The 17,704-nt window shown below is 48.3% G+C and overlaps 8 protein-coding genes across 8 annotated transcripts; 3 read left to right on the plus strand and 5 right to left on the minus strand.

The window, feature by feature from the left end:
- The first annotated feature begins 127 nt into the window (after positions 1-127).
- LY89DRAFT_684457 (multidrug resistance protein) lies at positions 128-1,896 on the plus strand. Its single transcript, XM_018214883.1, has 5 exons — positions 128-559; positions 640-724; positions 780-1,443; positions 1,499-1,561; positions 1,632-1,896. Exons 1-5 carry the CDS (start codon positions 148-150, stop codon positions 1,875-1,877), a joined length of 1,470 nt encoding a protein of 489 aa, XP_018071760.1. The 5' UTR covers positions 128-147; the 3' UTR covers positions 1,878-1,896.
- Positions 1,897-1,913: 17 nt separating this feature from the next.
- On the minus strand, positions 1,914-2,592 carry LY89DRAFT_684459 (uncharacterized protein). The gene has a single exon (XM_018214884.1). It carries the CDS (start codon positions 2,313-2,315, stop codon positions 2,142-2,144), a length of 174 nt encoding a protein of 57 aa, XP_018071761.1. The 5' UTR covers positions 2,316-2,592; the 3' UTR covers positions 1,914-2,141.
- A 731-nt stretch (positions 2,593-3,323) lies between these two features.
- Positions 3,324-4,829, minus strand: LY89DRAFT_696850 (uncharacterized protein; the record flags this gene model as incomplete). The annotated part of the gene is made up of 5 exons (XM_018216863.1): positions 3,324-3,464; positions 3,636-4,036; positions 4,163-4,205; positions 4,256-4,411; positions 4,509-4,829. The coding sequence occupies 5 exons, from the start codon at positions 4,827-4,829 to the stop codon at positions 3,324-3,326; spliced, it is 1,062 nt and encodes a 353-aa protein (XP_018071762.1).
- Positions 4,830-5,132: 303 nt separating this feature from the next.
- Positions 5,133-6,931, minus strand: LY89DRAFT_684460 (uncharacterized protein). The gene is made up of 4 exons (XM_018214885.1): positions 6,678-6,931; positions 6,368-6,596; positions 5,753-6,281; positions 5,133-5,700 (listed from the first exon to the last, which is right to left on the minus strand). Exons 1-4 carry the CDS (start codon positions 6,822-6,824, stop codon positions 5,232-5,234), a joined length of 1,374 nt encoding a protein of 457 aa, XP_018071763.1. The 5' UTR covers positions 6,825-6,931; the 3' UTR covers positions 5,133-5,231.
- Positions 6,932-8,838: 1,907 nt separating this feature from the next.
- On the plus strand, positions 8,839-10,489 carry LY89DRAFT_684461 (glycoside hydrolase family 5 protein). The gene has a single exon (XM_018214886.1). The coding sequence runs from the start codon at positions 8,927-8,929 to the stop codon at positions 10,181-10,183; it is 1,257 nt and encodes a 418-aa protein (XP_018071764.1). The 5' UTR covers positions 8,839-8,926; the 3' UTR covers positions 10,184-10,489.
- Positions 10,490-11,538: 1,049 nt separating this feature from the next.
- LY89DRAFT_53039 (uncharacterized protein) lies at positions 11,539-12,427 on the minus strand. The gene is made up of 2 exons (XM_018208087.1): positions 11,725-12,427; positions 11,539-11,667 (listed from the first exon to the last, which is right to left on the minus strand). Exon 1 carries the CDS (start codon positions 12,371-12,373, stop codon positions 11,954-11,956), a length of 420 nt encoding a protein of 139 aa, XP_018071765.1. The 5' UTR covers positions 12,374-12,427; the 3' UTR covers positions 11,539-11,667; positions 11,725-11,953.
- A 20-nt stretch (positions 12,428-12,447) lies between these two features.
- LY89DRAFT_684462 (S-adenosyl-L-methionine-dependent methyltransferase) lies at positions 12,448-13,929 on the minus strand. Its single transcript, XM_018214887.1, has one exon. The coding sequence runs from the start codon at positions 13,719-13,721 to the stop codon at positions 12,813-12,815; it is 909 nt and encodes a 302-aa protein (XP_018071766.1). The 5' UTR covers positions 13,722-13,929; the 3' UTR covers positions 12,448-12,812.
- A 524-nt stretch (positions 13,930-14,453) lies between these two features.
- On the plus strand, positions 14,454-16,067 carry LY89DRAFT_684463 (uncharacterized protein; the record flags this gene model as incomplete). The annotated part of the gene is made up of 1 exon (XM_018214888.1): positions 14,454-16,067. The coding sequence occupies exon 1, from the start codon at positions 14,552-14,554 to the stop codon at positions 16,064-16,066; it is 1,515 nt and encodes a 504-aa protein (XP_018071767.1). The 5' UTR covers positions 14,454-14,551.
- Positions 16,068-17,704: the final 1,637 nt, after the last annotated feature.

Genomic DNA, 17,704 nt, shown 5'->3' on the forward strand with positions numbered 1-17,704 from the left:
TCGGGTCCTTGAAAGCCTGTTCTCGCTTCTGTATCTTCCTTGTACTGTACCACCCCACGGGCGCTCCCCGCCGCGGGGTAGAAATACAAATACGATTACTGTGTTTGCTATGTACTTTGCTCCTTTGCAAAATTCCTGTCAATAACGATGAGCAACCAGAAGGAGCTAAGCTCCTCAGTGCAAGCAGACTCAATCGAGAGTATCTCAACAATCCAATATTCGGTCTTCAGCAAATGGCGAAAGCGCTACATCGTGGGTCTCGTCGCCCTGGCTGCGTGGTTTTCAACTTTGAGCAGTTTCATTTACTATCCCTCCATTCCACTAATATCCAAAGACCTACACCTATCCATTGCGCAAGTAGATCTTTCTATCACGACTTACATGGCCATCTCTGCAATTGCTCCTTCTATCACCGGCGATGCCTCCGACATCTATGGGAGACGACCTATGTATCTCTTCACTCTCGGTCTGTATCTTATTGCGAACATTGTTCTTGCGACTCAATCCTCATTTTTTGGCTTGTTGTTGCTGAGAATGCTACAGAGTGCTGGTATATCCGGTACGAACCCTTCTTCTACTTTCAAGTTTAAAGGTATTACGGCTTTGATTCGTTGTTTTCAGATTGACAGGATGTTGTAGGAGCCTTCTCGATTGCGTATGGCGTCGTTACTGATGTCGCGATGCCGTCCGAAAGAGGATCATATGTTGGGGCCCTGACCTTCGGGTGAGACCAAATATCTTTGCCATCGATCCCTCAACAAACCTTCTAACTCATCCAGAATCACTAGTGCTCCCGCCCTTGGTCCTCTAATTGGTGGAGCTATCTCTCATAGCCTAGGCTGGCGATGGATATTCTGGTTCTTAAGCATCGTGTCCGGCGCATGTCTCACAGCAGTGATGCTCCTGCTCCCTGAAACCGCACGCGGAGTGGTTGGAAACGGAAGTCTCAGACCACCTCCATATTCTCGTCTCCTCGACTTACCAGGCTCAACACTCAAGACTTCAACGTCGTCCTCCGAAAGCACTCCAATGAAAAGAAAACGCTCGTTTCCAAATCCGTTGAAATCTCTAACGCTGCTTCTCTCCAAAGACAATGCTGCAGTTGCGTTTGCTGGAGCTTTCCTTTACACAACGTTCTGCTGTATCTCTGCATCGCTGGGGACACTATTTGTCAATATTTATCAACTCAATGAACTACAAGCAGGGCTGATCTACCTTCCTTTCGGGATTGGTTGCTCCCTGGCTGCAATTACTTCCGGGAAGTTGATTGATCGTGACTACCGGATCATGGCAAAGCTGCATGGTCTATCAATTGACAGAGTTCGAGGCGATGACTTGAGAAGTTTTCCAATCGAAATGGCACGGTTAAGAAGTGTTTTTGTGCCTCTGGTTGTTTCTGTTGTATCAGTGATTGGCTTTGGCTGGGCGGTGGAGAAGGTAGCGGTGCGTTCTCACTTTCCAAAAAATCTATGGGACGACTGCTGATGGTCGTGCGAAGCCTTTAGCTGTACCTCTGGTCATCCAATTTATCTCCGGTCTTGCCATACAGACCTGCTTCAATGTAAGTGGTACAATATTATAGACTTGGGAACGTCCACGTTAGTAGAAAGTGGCATTAACCTCTCAGACAGGCGACCAATACACTCCGAGTCGACATCAATCCCAGAGCGCCTGCAGCTGCTCAAGCGTCTAGTAATTTCGTGCGATGCACTCTCGCTGCCATAGCAGTGGCGTTCCTCCAAGATATAATTGATCGCATAGGTGTGGGACCAACCTTCACCTTCTTCGGATGCTTGTGCTCTCTTTCTGGCGTACTATTCGTCATTGAGAGGAAATGGGGGATGAAATGGAGGCTTCAAAGACTTGAGTTTACTTGAAATAGTAATTCAAATGTCACAGAACAAGAAAACAACTTCTTTCCTGATATTTGGTGTGCTACTGGCTCTCACTTCTCATCTTACCCCTCTCTCATGTTTCAGAGAATAGACCAACGATATCCCGATAACCAACACGAAGCTCAATTCACGTATGATGGCCAATGCACAATGTATTTAGCCATTGTAGTGCCTTCGCAGTATTGCTTTTGTTCGATTAACTTATGTGAGTGAATCGATCCGGTTTCACCGACTTAAAGGGCATCCTCAAGATCCAGCACCACTTGTCCCAACAAATACCACAAGCGCAGCAGCATATGCTGCAGTCCCTGACAGCACATCAAATGGATCTTCTAAGAACAATGCTAAAGCCAAACCAAACGCAGATACACAGATAGAGGTTGTAAGTAAAGTCGTGAGAAGACTCTTATGCAAAACCATGATGAGCATGGTCCGATCAGGAACACTCCACCTAGTGGGAATTTCGGATCGCGAGTATTTAATAAGATTCTTGGTGCAGTGTCTCTAAACCACAGAGAATGATGTCGTTGCTGCTAGCTAGGCGGAAGGCACCTGCAATTATTATATTAGCGAACGTGGCGAGATCTCTGGGTTGGATGAAATGAGATAGCACTTTTTTGAGGGTCCTACGATAGAATATGGTGGAGATCATCTATTCTTCACCTAGTCGATTTCAAGGCGGGAGATCTTCGGTGGTGGACGAAGCGAGCGCACTCGCGGACCTTTGTGGGTCCCTAGATTAGGACAATCGTCGCATAAAATAGCGACGAAACCCGCTGAATTCGGCGGCCATCGCACCTGAACATTGCGTTTATCTGTATTTAATTATAGTTTATAAAAAATCTTGTCCTCGTTGAATAAATTTCACTCTCCTTATTCACCCCCCACTCTCACTCTCAACGATTTAAGACGAATTATACCTCGAGTATAGCTTTTCAAACCCCAACCTCAATTCCTCAAAAATTCAACAAACAAACAAGTTTCCCAAACAAAATAAAAATAACCCACCCCCTTACCCCTTCACCCCGGTCATGATTCCCATCAGCATCCCTCTTCTCCGCCCCACGCGTACAAACGCATCATCATTCCCGGGTCACTCCGACCTTATCCAGCTGCCAAGATATATCAATGTTCATGCAATAGTGACACCCTGCACACGTACGACGATGTCGGAGGTCGGGAAGAGTGAGTAAGTGACATTCTGGACGTACGTGCGGGAAACGGGGGGTTAGACGCGTTGTTAAGTTTCGGGAGGGATAGATGGAGGAGCGGGGATTTGAGGATGAGGGATGAGGGGGTTGGGTTGAGATTTTCTGTTTCTGGCTGATTAGTGGAGTGAGTTGGAAATATCGATGTTGATGGCGACATGAAAACGGGGAGATGGAATTAAAGGGTTTATTTGTGTGTCGCTTTCGGAGTTATCTGAAATTAAATACGGTATGTGTTCAATTGGAGTTGTGTAGACTCAGGAGCTTGCTTCTTGAAAGTCCGGTAGGTAAGTAAGCACACGGACTTGAGGATATACCAACCCTCAGCAATTCTCTCATCGACCACTGAAAGAAAGTTCATCTGGACAATCAAAACTATAACTCATGACATTAATCCTCTACCCTAAACGCCTCAAATGCCACCCAGCCCAATTCAATCACAAAGCAAAAATCAAGCATCCTCCTTTTGCCCCTCACCACCACCTTTCACCACCCTATACCCCTTCACTTTCTTCCTCCGTCCAAAACAAACCCAACAACCACCCCCACCCAACACCACCCCTCCCACCGCCAGCAATACCAAATGATCCCCCACCCACAGAAACAACCTATTATCCCAATTAACCCACGTCCCGCCCCTCTCCTGCGTAAAGAAGACCCATTTCCCCTCTCCGACGCGATCCTGGACTCGATCATCCATCATGATCCTATACACCTTTTCTTCTTCTTTCATCGTTTTCTTAGAACCGTGATAGCGTTCCCAGATCGCGGTCTCGAACCATTGGCCCGAGGCGTAGGAGATGGTGATGTAGGGGAAGAGGTAGTTGTAGTTGTAGGGGATGAGGGAGTCGGTTAGGAGGACCCAGAAGGGGTGCATGGGAGTGGAGGCTAAGATATTGTTCGAGAGGGCGCCGCGGCCACCGTCTGTGAGCCCTGTTTTTGGGAGTCAGTGAAGCTTTTGGGACGCAATATGGATGTTCGTTCAGAGCACTGACTCTGGAGCTTGATTCCTGAGATAGCTAGCGAAAAGAGGTAATGCTTTGAGAATTCGAGACTTACAAGCGGGGTAATAAAGCAACGGTTCTAAGTTCGTAAGACAGCCCTAGACAGACAGCATTAGATGCATTTCTCAGAACAGGGGAGGGGACATACATTATCAAGATCCAAATAAATCCCCCCATAATGCCTCAGCAAAAAATACCTCACAGTATCCACCCTCTGAACCGGGAATCGGTACCCATCATACGTATCCAAAAACCAGGGATAATTCTCCCTAATGAACTCCCTCGATTTAATTTCTGTCCAGAGCTGTTTATAAAGTAAAACATTAGCACATCAGCACATCTATCCCTAACCCTCACCAGATTCTCTCTAAAACCAAAGCAAAGAAAAATCATCAACAAACCATAAACTCCCACCCCCCATTCCTCTCAACACACCCCCTCCTCACTTCCTCCCAATCCTCCGGCATCGTTTCATTCCCCTCTCTCCCTTCACCAACATGTCCCCAATCATGAAAAACCTGATGCACGATCTTGGGAATCAACATCTTCCTCCCATCGTGAGCGCCCAAACTCGCGAGATGCGCGTCCCGGATCTGTTCTTGCGTGAGGGCGCCGGCGCCGGCGCGGGTGAAGAAGAGGTGGATGAAGCCGACAAGGCGGAGGATGGCGATGAGAAGGAGGGTGAGGAGGACGAGGGGGAGGATGAGGGTTCGGGGACGCATTTTGGGGGAATACGGGGGAGGGAGGGGAGAGGAAGGGAGGAAGAGGGGAAAGGGAGAGAGGGGAAGGGACAGGATCAGAGGAAGGGGGAGAGAGGACGCGAGTCGCGACGTGGGGACAGTGTTTAGCACGTGGGAAGAGCCTGACTTGGATATGGCGCGGGTTCCTACCTCTAAATGTAAGACTTCAGATCTCACTACTTTGCTTTTTCACGTTTTTTTCTAGCATATAAAAACAGATTCAAAAAAGTGGTTTATATCTTCACAGATTTACATCTATAAGTTGATTACATTAACATTAACTATCTCAGCCGTATAAATAACCAATCACTCGCTCGCCGTCTAAACAAAACCCTATCCACAAGAATTGCGCGCATGTATCTATCTATCAATCATAACAGGTAATCAAGGAGCAGGCCCCGCCATCCTCTGCGGTTTCTTCGAAACCTTATACACCAGTCCCAAGCTCCAAAACTGGCAGCACAGCGCCACCGCCGCCGGAACGGTGCCGAATAGGATCCCCGCCACCGGAAAGAGACAGAAATCCAGTCCTGTCGTCCGGAAGCGGCGGTAGGAGAAGGAGTCCACCATGCGGTCGGCGAGGTTGGCGCGCAGCATCTCTTCTTCGCGGCCTTTGACACAGGTGTAGTGGTAGGATTCGTAGAGGAAGAAGAAGTAGATGAAGTTGAGCGCAGAGACGAGGCGCATCCAGCCTGTTATGTCGAGAGTTTGTAGGAGGAGGCGGGGGATTTGGGTGGAGAGCGTTGAGAGGGTGTAGAAGCCGCTACCGAGGATGAGGAGGGTGATGTGGATGGGGAGGAAATGCGCTTCGTACATTCGGTGCAGGAGGATGATTGTTGAACCCCATTTTGGTCTGGATTTATGTATCAGTCGCCGCAGACGAATTTAAGGTATGGGAATCGTACTTATTTGAATCCTTCCGCCTGCTCCACCACATATTTATGGTTGATTTCAGGACAAATCCACTATCCAACGCACCCCACATATGCCTCAACGCCTGCTTATACCTCGCCATAATATCATTGTAGAACCCTCTCACACCCTTGCCATTCGTATATACATTGCTATGACTCGCGGGGCTGAAGACGCTCCTGGTGGTCAAATTGCCGTTGAGCGCAAAGAAGCATTTGACGTACATATGCAAATCCTCGCCAATGGCATCCGCGCCCGCATCCCAGCCGCCGGCCCGATCCACGAGCGAGAGCGGGAGCGAATATACAGAGGTGGGCGGGCAGATTGACGAGGATGCGTAGTGGCCGGAAAGACCGGCACCTGCCCACAGCAGGTCGGCTACCCGGACGAGCCGCGGGACGACGTGCGCGTTGCGGTCGAAGATGATTGGGGGCACGTACATGGTCGAATCGGCGGTTTCGGGGTATGCGAAATGCATGCCGTTGATTAGTGTGAAGTATTTCGAGGAGAGGTGGCTGTCAGCTAATTTTTGAAGGATGCTAGATTAGCGACTGAACTGCTGCAGCTGGAGCGGGAGATCTGCCAAGGTGTGGGGTTGAGGCTCTTACAATCGATGACTGTGATGAGTACATTGCGCTTCAGAACCTCGTCTGAGTATTTCCTGTTGATGTATCTTGCTGCCCAACTCAGATTGCTGCTCTTTCCTTGCGCCTCTCCGGGAATATCTCGGGGGTGAGCTGTAAATTCAATACTGCGAAAGTGCTTGGTGTATTCCTTGATCAGAATCGCGGCCTTGGCTTCACAACCTGCTTCCCCCTGTTCCATTGCGAGGTAAATCTATTAAAGCAAATATGTTAGGGGTTGCCAAGATATTGCTTTGAGACATAATTCAACAGACCCTCTTCGATAGAGACTGACCTCGTACGATGAAGGTGCTTGAGTATGACTTCCTAGAATGTCCAGAGTCTCTCGTAGAGTGTCCATGTCCTCCTTATAGTTTGGTATGATAATTGCATGCAGCAACGGCGCATCATCCCAGTCGCTTTCAGTGGTGGTGGTTGACATTTCGATCTCCGACTCAGAATAATCAGAACTGATTGAATCTTCGTCTCCCGACTCGCTGGTGCCACTTAATGGAGAAAGATGACTTGACATCCTCTTGGAAGGTGATTGCGCCGGCAGGGAAACCGTCTTTAAGTTCTTGGTCATGCTCCTAATGGCCCAGATCAAACGGACCGGAAAGAGCATTCCCATAACATGTGCAAAGAGGTCATAGTAAACAAACACAAGCTGAGCGGTGGTGATTTCGTTCCGATAATGGCGATGCTGACCTTTGCCCGGTCTCTTGGAACTGTCGCCATCTTCATTTCGAGCAGCAGGACGATCGTACCAGAATGCGATGACCATCAAGAGGACGACAGCAACAAGGCCTAGGTTGGCGACTCTCTGGATACACCATGCTCGCAGTCTAGAGAAAAACATGCCTTCGAAGGAACGACGGTGGGCGGAATGCAAGATGTCAGGAAAAACTGAAGTAAACAACAAACATTGAGGAGCAACAGCAGCGCGGAAAAGAGGTGTGAACCAAAACTAGAGCCAGACCGCGATGAACGAACAAACGGGGTCAGGAAGAGTTCGGTTTTGTTTGGTGGTACTTTGGAAATTCGTTTAATCCACATTGAGGGAGGCCGCGAGACACGACAACCACGGCGAACCGGTGCCGACATGTGTCACTCCAACTTTCCTATAGCTCGATGCGATGCTTGATGGAAGGGTGTTCGACGACTGCCTGGATGGACTGCTCTCAGGCGTCCCCACTTGAGCCACTTTCTGGTGCTATGCAAGATAGATGTGTGTATCTCTGCCGACGACGACCTTGTCTTCCTGTTGGCACCCGCCATAACGAGGACTGCAGTAGTGGATGTCATTGGGCAACGGGTGTTGGAATGAAGCATCGCAGTATGATTCCAGACCCAGCCGAGAAATGAAGAAAACAAAAGCCACCAATTACGCCTGCGACATTCACCCACGAGCTAGTTGATGAGGTTGAGACAAGCACTTTCATCTTGCAGCATCGTGACTCGCGAAGAAATGCCATGCAGTGCTCCAACATCGGGCCCAGAAACAAACGACAGGGGCAATCGCATCGAGGGGTTGACGTGAAGCGGGATGGAGCAGTGATAGAGATGGAGATGTCACTGCCGTCTCCCAAGAAGGTTCAAACCCTTACCTGCCATACATTAGTTATCAGAGAACAGAGAGATAGATGCAGCAAAAGCGCAACAGGAATGAGATATGCGACCAGCCATTGGCTGCACCAGCAGACATGTCTGTCACCGGGAGTCTTCATTGGATGCATCCATCTCGAGACGCCTCACCTCTTCCCAACCTGTGGCTGGGCACGTTGCAGTTTCCTTTTGATGCTGTGGATGAGCTGCGAGAAGAGGCCCAGAAGCGAAGAATGAACGCCTGCTGCAAGCTGCCGAGGACCCTCGAGGCAAAATAGACTCGACTCCCGGCCGGGATCTGCAGCTGGGCTGGCAAAGACTGACATGGGGAAAAGGAAGGAAAGGAAGAACAAAAGCAAGGGAATGGAAGAGCGCCAGTGAAGGGTTCGTGAGGTTAAGATTACTGTAAGCCAAGACCATGTCGAGCATCCAACGCCAGGAGAAGCTGCCAGCAACAGTTAACCTTACACACACATGATGGACTGAGTGGCAATAGAAGCATCGTTCTTCCTCTCACACCGCTGCCCTCGATCTCGACACCGCATATAGACGAAGAGACCCCAAGCATCCATCCAAACATCCAAGATATGATCATCCATCACGCTTCACTCCACTAAGATTGCTGCCTCGCGACACATCACAAGAACACAAAGTGAAGCAGCAAAGATGGGGAAAGGAGGGTCAGACTCTCACCAGCAAGAGGATCCTCTCTTGTTTATACAGTACCACCATGGCGCAGGAGGCGATGATGGCCCCCATCCGCGTCAGCCCAGCGTGGTTGCCCTATGGTTCTCGCACGTTGAGCCCGCTCACCCAATCACCCGCCGCCGCACCCTCATCACCATCCGCACTTGCCGAGTCGCCAGAATAAAAATGGTGATGCGCGAAATCAATCAGATCTGGATCATCTGATCGAGTCAGTCACTGAAATGAGATGCGATGAGGGTCAAGTTCCTCATTTCTCTCCTGGCCGCCGCTGCCGGCTTGAGCGTGCTCGCCATCTTCGTCTACACCCAGCGTCTGGGGTCGCAAATCTACGAGCCTGATAACTTCTTCTTAACACCCTTTCCCTCGCTCGTGGATCCCGACTCGGCGCCCGATTTGTTTCATCTCCCTCTGCGCACCAGCGGTCGCAATATCGTCAATAGCAGAGGGGAGAGGTTTAAGTTGAGTTCCGTCAATTGGTATGGCGGCAGCGACCTCCTGTTCGTGCCCGGTGGCCTCGATGTGCAACATCGCGATGATATCGCTAGAACCATCCGAAGTCTGGGGTTCAACAGCGTGCGCTTACCGTACTCGGACGAGATGGTGATGGACAATCCCATGATTTCCCCGGACCTATTGCTCGCAAATGAGGACTTGATGGGACTTCGGGCGTTGGATATTTATATCGCTGTCGCCGAAAGCTTAGCTGAGGCAGGTGTGGCTGTCATTATCAACAACCACATCACCCAAGCGACCTGGTGCTGTGGCATCAATCTGTGCGATACGGCCTGGTATAACAACCATCTGGGTCCAGCGTGTCGGGTCAGTCAAACCGAAGAGCAATGGATCAAGAACTGGGAAATGGTGATGGCGGCCTTCATCAACGTCCCACTCGTCATCGGAGCCGACCTGCGCAACGAACCACGAGGATTATGGGGGACGATGCCCTGGAAGAAATGGGCGTCGGCAGCTGAGCGAGCTGGGAATCGAGTCCTCGCCCTCCGAGACGACTGGTTGATCTTCGTCGAAGGTGTTTCCTCTTCCAACGATCTATCAGACGTCAAGACCCGCCCTATCGTCCTCGATATCCCCGACCGAGTCGTCTACTCAGCGCACGTCTACAGCTGGTCCGGATGGGGCAGTCTCGAAGGCATGTACGCCAAGCGACCATTCCCCTCCTTCGTCAAATCCATGAACGAGAACTGGGGATACCTCCTCGAGCACGACATCGCGCCCGTCTGGGTCGGTGAGTTTGGCGGCCCGCACGAACCCGGTGCCGGAGATCTTCACTATTGGAGGAATTTGATGAGGTATCTGAAGATGGTCGATGCGGATTTTGGGTATTGGGCGCTGAATCCGAGGAAGCCTGCTAATTATGATAATGAGACTTATGGGTTGCTGGAGGATGATTGGGAGACGCCGATTCTGGATTATAGGTTGAGGGATATGATTGAGCTTGGTAGGCAGGAAAAGGTACCTGTGTATGGATAGATTGTGTGCTTTTGGGTTGGAAAAGTGCTTTGGTGTTTGGTTTAGAGGTTGGACTAGAGTGTGATCTTTTTGTTTCCTGGTGGACGATGGTATGAATATGGTGTACTGGAAGATACTTAGCATGGCTCGCTGGGCTTGGATTTTACATTGTATTCATTCATGGGAGGTGTATAGTATGTTTCTGGATGGGGCTCAAGGACATAGGTGCGGGAGGACATTGGACATTGCATGCGGCGTAGCATTTACATAGGCGTACGAGATATGATTATGATTATGCATCATGAATATACAAACACACCTTCCACTCCTAACTTCCTTCATACATCTCACTCCTAACTCCTCCATATACTTTGCAATCACCATCCTCAACCTCAACATCCATCCTACCACCAACCAACACCAAAAACTTAAGCGATATCGTCCAAAGTAATTGACAACAGAAGATATAACTGACAACGTGCAAATACAGACACTTTCACGCTTCTATGCTTTAAGAATAGCGACGCCTTTCAAGTCAACGCAGTACTGGTAAGTGGTGGTCTAAAGACAGATCGGGAGGATCTGTAGATGAAGCTTTGTGTTGTGACTTGGAGGCAGGAAATATGGCCGTTTAATGGGGGCTAGCGCTGCTTTGAGATGGGGGAGTGGAGATGGAGATGGATATGGAGTCGGTGAGAGTGAGTGAAAAAGCTTTCCTCTTCTGTTAAATCTGATCGTTTGTACTGCAATGCATGCTAGTGGATTTTGGCGGCTCTGGTCATTGGATTCTTGTTATAGTGAGAGTGCTTGTATATTAATTTATCTTTTGAATTCTATGTTTGGATCTATCTTCTCTCATCTGTAGTGATTGAAGATTGTTCGCTGTTACTTTACTTGTTTTTCTTTTCCTTCCAATACTTAATCGAGGAAGGTCAGTAATTGAGCCTTGGCTTACATGATTTATACCATATCCAGTCTTCACCTCCGGTCTTGTGGTATCCTAATACACTCATGTGAGTATTACTGTATCAAACCTTTCCAAGATATCACTTTGTAGGTACAAGGACCTAGGAGGTCTGTTTTGAGACTATGTCTAGTTTCGAAAGTAATAGTTTACAGTCAATGAGATCCTTGAATCCTGCAAGATACAAAAAGGTAGCGGGGACAAGAATAGGCACTCTGATCTGTGTGATAAAGTGTAAAGTGTTCAGGTCTGCGTGCTTGACCGATGTCTCGCTTTTGAAGAGACTTCGGGGGACCTTCTCTTCTAGAGCTCACTCCCCTATTCAGGAATCATGTTTGAGAAAGCAATTAATACGGTAGTCAGAAATCTTCTTTCCGTACTCATTGGCAGCGATTTATTCCACATCTCGTCAAGCAGAGTTGGAGATAAATCCTGTACTTAGTTCAGGTTACACCGAAACCAGACAGTGTCTTCAATATATAGACATTAGGTTTTGCCTACAAGAAAAGGAACTCTTGAAACTTTTTCTTGATTCTATACACTAGAATAGATTAATTCTCTTTTCGCCATCTCTAGTAGATCCCGGATTCTCACTCACTCGCTTCCCGCTCTGGAGGTTTCAAACAATTTCCCTAACCTCAACCCCACAACCATATTTCAACTCACTTCCACAACTTCACCCGACTTTCACTCTCACCTTCACCTCACTATCTTGCGCCTACCGCTCTCGCTTAACCTATCATATCATTTAATTTAAGCAAAAGGTTCCCACAAAAAAAACCCATGGTCTAGTGGTCTCAACCACCCCAACACAATATAACTTTGAGCTATCTGCTGACATTGCTCTTAGATAAAAAAGGAAGAAAGAAGAAAGAAGAACAAAAGAAAAAGAAAAAAAAGAAGAAAAAAGAGAAACTAAGAAAACAAAACGCAAAAGAAAAGTATATAATGCTACATAAAAATAAATAAAAATCCCTCTTGCGAGGAAGTGGGTTCCGGGTATGGTGAACGAACATCACCCGGGTGAAACGATTGCCTACCCGCAAAAAAAGGAACACCTCCAGTTTGCCCACCAGCGAACGAAGAAAATACAGCGGGTGGTCATTACCACTTCCCGAAGAGATGAATCGTAGAAAAATCGAGAAAGAAAGAAAGAAAGAAAGACAGCAAAAAAGAAAGACAGCGAAAAAGAAAGAGAGCAAAAAAGAAAGAAAGAACAGCTGGTTATCACACGTCAATCCTAACATGGAGAGAATCTGTTTCAGTTTAGAAAGGTGAGCAAGGCTGCTTTATTAGCATTATTAGGTGAGTTAAAGTGAGTGGGTTGAGGCGAGGCTAGGCAGCAGGTGAGTACCAGTGAGCTCAGGTGAGTACAGGCGAGAAAAAAAAGAAAGGATTTTGTTTCGACTCCTCGGCTACAGTTACTATTATCCCAGCTAAATTTAGACAACAGTGCAAGGATTGTTAAGGAGTCCATTTTGAATCCCGCTCCTGCAGTCGCACATGACTGGCCATTCAACCTCCAGCTTCAAAAGACATGCCACCATTACCACGTCTCCAACCGCCGACGTTAAAATTGGCCAAGGTTTGATTCAATGTAGTATCCTCCCTGTTGTAAGCTACGGAGCAAGTCTCAATTCCTTTGCGGAGCCAAATCCTGTCAGTTGTCTCAATTTGCAGTGCCCTTCATCGAAGCTTCTTTTCCTCGCTTGGCTCCACCTCGCCCGCAGCCAGAGGCTTCTTTCCAGATACCGATATATACCGGGCCGCATCTCTGTAGACATATCCTTCATAACCAGCCACTGTGTTTATGAAATAAGACTTGAGTCCCAGAAACGCAATGATGAGGTATGGGATAAAAGCCAGGATGTAGAATAATCTCAACATTGGAAGAACATTGTCTGACAGATCCTTAACCTCGACATCTTCGAACCCAACTTCCTCGAGAATGCCTTTTAACACACCTTGCTGAAAACGATCATACGCCGGCATCGCGGCATGCTTGTTGATGGCCGTCCAAGAATCGCCGACCTCTTCAGGTTGAGTGCTAAAGTCGAGGTGGTCGTACTCGTACATGGCGATACTACCTCCAGGCCGAATGACGCGGAAGAATTCTGCAGCCGCGGCTTCGGGTTCGGTTGCATGGACGAAAGTTTCCATTGTGTATGCACCATCGAAGCTATCATCCGCGAAAGCGTCGAGATGATGGTAGTCGCCCTTCGTGACCGTGATTGTCCCTTCCAGTCCCTGCGTCTTGACATTCCGTCGTGCCTTAACAATGTGATGGTCCACGACATCTATTCCATGGACACGGTAGCCTTCCTCAGCCAGGTGGATGGCAACATATCCGGCTCCGCATCCCGCGTCCAGCACCTTCGACCCCTTCTCTAGATCCAGTGTACCGATGAGATTGTCCTCCATAGCCCTGAGAGCTTTGCCAATAGGGAATGGCCAGTATGTGCCACGAGTATAGAATCCAAAGTGCCGTGTTCCTCCCAACACGAATCTGTACCCGATTCTGGATTCGAGCGAGGCATAGTAGTCTTGGAGGGATTGGTTCTTGTTGATGAGAGGTTCTTTTTCGTCGGAAGACATGACGGAGGGCTTGGAGAACGGCGCGAAACGTGAGGGTGCTTCGAATGTGGCGCGCGCGATTCGTCGTGATGAGCTCGCACAGCACAGAGATGTTTGGAGGAGAAGGCTGTTGCGATCGATGACAGCAGAGCAGAAACGGGCCAGCCAACTTGAAGTTGTAGTCAGTCGAAGCGTTTCATCCTCGCGCGCATGGTCAGGCTGAGCAAGCGCGACGGAAAGGGGGACATGGGTCCGAAAGTTACTCGTTCCCGCACCTATGCGGGGGCAAGATTTAGCGCGTGGCTACGCCCGAAGCCAGCCCGTCCCCGTCATATCTAACCTAACCTAACGAGTAACTCCGCGATGGCAACTGAAAATTATGAATGCCTATTCAACGCAACGCCTACTTTATGTGTAAGAAGCTATTTGAAAGTTCGGAGGCTATTTTGGTCGATTATAATGTTGTCAAGTCAAGCCAAAAGCTCGGGAAAAATCCCCGAGCAAGACCCTCGAGAGCATTTCAAGCCCCCAGAGCCTCGCCCCCCACTGCCTTTCCCGTTCCCTGGCAGGGAATGGGCATGTTTTACAAGTGTCTGAATTGCTTCTTTGAGGGCGAATACTCGTGCCAATCAGTGTGTCTAAAGTAGCAGTCTGCTTCCCACTTCGTACATTCGTGCAGGATCTCCGAGACACTCGATCGTAGACTGGCCTCTGCAACAAACATACGCGTGGCCCTACTCTTGTCGAAACCAAGGAAATTGAATTTGGCTGGCAGCCTCATCTGCTGGCTAATATAAGTCGATGAAATCATCTTCCATGTATGAGAGAATGTTGCGTCTCTAGTATGCACCATGCTAGCTTATAGCAGGCCCATATTGATTCTCCTGGCATTTCAGGTGCACGGCTTTTACGCTGTGCCTATCCCAAATGCTACCTGTACCCTGCCACCTTCCAGCAACTCTTCGTTGTCTCTCACGCAAGGCTGGACGCCATCGGCTTCTGGTCGAGGGACGATCGATATTGTGTGGAGTTGTGCGGTCACGATGTTCCTTTGCTCTTGGTCTGTTCTATGCCTTCAAGTCCCATCGGAGAAAGACACGCGATTTGATATACTTTGGCGCAGATGTTGGTTGACCTTCCTTTGTGCACTGGGTCCTGAGTTTACGTTACAGTTGGCAATGGGTCAATGGTCATCCGCGCGGCAGTCCGTCAAAGACTTTCATGCCTCCGGGTTTACTGAATGGACTATGAAGCATGCCTTCTATGCCAACTCTGGCGGGTTCAAACTTCGCACTCCCGACGACTTTACGATTCCGATCGATGCGAAACAACTTCTTTATTTAATCAACCACAACTATATCGCCTACCCTACCTTATCCGTGCAAGACATTGAGGACAAGAACAAAGTGGATCTGCTTCTCCGGCTCATCTCGAATGCTCAGACCATATGGTTTTGCATCACTGTAGTTGCTCGAGGGGCAGAAGGCTTGGTTATCACAGGAATGGAGCTCACAACGGCAGCGTTTATTCTCTGCAGTTTCGGCACAAGTTTCTGCTGGTGGAACAAAGGGGCAGATGTGGCAGTATCGGTGAAGCTGGAAACAACATCTACCATGGTCCAGATTGTGAAAGATGCGGGGGATGCAGCTGCAGCACCTTATCACCGCACACCTCTGGACTTCATCAGTCGAGAAGAATGGCATTGGTCTCTGTACTGGACACACTGGATCAACATCCTTCGAGTGATGCATATCAACTTTGCACCACGAGCCTTACCCCACGATAGACTCGAAAACACCATTTGGCTCAATATCACAGCGCGAGGCGCGTTTCCAGCTTTCGTCGTCATGTGTCTAGCATACACAGCCATTTTCGTCGCAGCCTGGAACGCCTACTTCCCCACCTATGCTGAGCAAATCATATGGAGAATATCAAGCTTGTCACTTATAGCCACAGTTGTTCTCTACTTCGTCATCACCGCCTTTGCGTGGGTAGTTTGCCCCGCACTTCACCGATACTTTCATCCCAAAGCAACTTCAAGGCTCGAGGTATCACCGCAATCATCATCGTCTGAGAATAAGGGAAAGCCAGCACCAATACACCAGCTCCAAACACCTCCTTTTAAGCGTCTGAAACCTCGCTCAAGGCTCTCAGCTATCGCAGCTAGTCTGAGGAACAATTCTGTCCTAAAAGATCCGTTGCTGGACGTCCCTCTGAAGGCAACATTGCCTATCTATGTAGTGGCGTTCTTTTACTGTTCCTCGCGTACGCTGATACTGATATTGGACATGATTCAGTTGCGTTCTTTGCCTACGAGCGCGTTTGATACCGTAAATTGGGGTGCATTCCTTCCTCATTTCTCTTAACCTATATAATAGTAGAAGAAGTCTTTTCATCTAATGTACTATCCAATTAAAGATTCACCAACACCATAGTCGGACGCAGTTCTGAAGTATGAATCTGAATACACAGATTACCGTTCAGACTGAGCAGCGTGGGCCGTAACACTACCTACTTTAAACTCCACCACCCCACCATCCATAATCTTGGTAATGGCATGCCATCAGCACCAGCACCAAGGCGCCGCTCGCCCTTGTCAGTTGTTTGTGGGGCCATTTTGTTTCGTCACCGCTGCCGTGGCCACGGGGAATACAGATAAGAAACTTACTCAAACTAACTCCCTTGTGAGGTGACAGTGCCTTCAAGATGCCTTACACAGAGTACTCCGGTAGCTGATATTAAACCCATAGCATGCAACAGTGCTCGGTGATTACAGGCACCCTTTTGTTCATCAATTGTGATTATATTCTGTTTTGACGAATACAGATAAGCAATTGGAAACCGTAAAGGTCCACTGAGAACTTCATCCCAAGCTATGCCGTGAAAGTATTTCTTCCTTTTCCCTTCCTTCTGGCCTTGCTAGTTATGTGGCTCTCGATCCATGTCTTTCCCCATTCCTATCACCGTTTACTGTACACTGTCCCAGGACCTATCCTAAAGGAGCTAAGCACCAGTGCCAGCACTGATATGTCTTAGATTTATCCTAAAGGAGCTCCACACTATTGTGACGGGTTGAACCCGATATTTGGCTGCACTACTACGTAGTGCAGCCTGCACGTGACTACGCGGGCCTGCACATGACTGCGCGACGCCAAAGCGCGCGGGCCATTCTACGAACAAGCGAGAGCCCCTTTGAAAAGAGCTCCTCGTACAAGATAGAACTCTTCTCTCTTTAGTTAATTCTTCTTGTAATACAATCAGGTTCTTGCTTTGACTCATTGCTGTGATAGACCAGATCAGGTTGAGATGCAAGAGGTGATCCATTCTTAGAATACTAAGGTAAAGAGCTGAGGACAGCTCTCAGGAGTGCTTATATACAGGATTCTGCCAGGCGGTGAGTTGTCACGTGATAGGACTGAAACCAGCACTGTGACAATTGCATCCAACCCGTGACAACTATAAAATATAATATTATAATATTTATTTAAATCAAGTATAAAATTCTTTATTTTAAAGAAATTATTCTAATTATATAAATCTTTTTACTTAATAGATTTCTTCGGATTTCTTAGACTTTATTAGACTTTGAAACCTCTTCTCGAAGTCCTCTGGGATTCATCACGTGTCACAGTATCACGTGATCTCTCGTTGCCCTAGAGTAGACAAGCTTCCTCCGCTTACCGAGCCTATAGTCCACTGGGTTAAGTGGTTCGTAATAGCAAAATTCCAATCCGCCCTTTAGAATAGCATTAAGAATACAAACAAAAGAGGTTGTTTAAAGACGTATATTAATACTAGGGGGGCCTATCTTGGCCTCCGGGAGCCCGTTCGGAACCTCTTGATCCTTCTCGTTAAAAGTTGATTTTCTTGAGAATCGTATTGCTAAAATAGCCCACAGCTTTAGCACTGTACTAAAGATGGCGGCGTCGAGCTTCGGGGGGTAAGGTGAGCAAAGGTGAGTAGAGGCGAGGCAGTGGTGAGTTGCAAGTGAGGATGGATGAGGA

Source organism: Mollisia scopiformis (assembly GCF_001500285.1).
Source record: "Mollisia scopiformis unplaced genomic scaffold LY89scaffold_11, whole genome shotgun sequence".
NCBI lineage: Eukaryota > Fungi > Ascomycota > Leotiomycetes > Helotiales > Mollisiaceae > Mollisia > Mollisia scopiformis.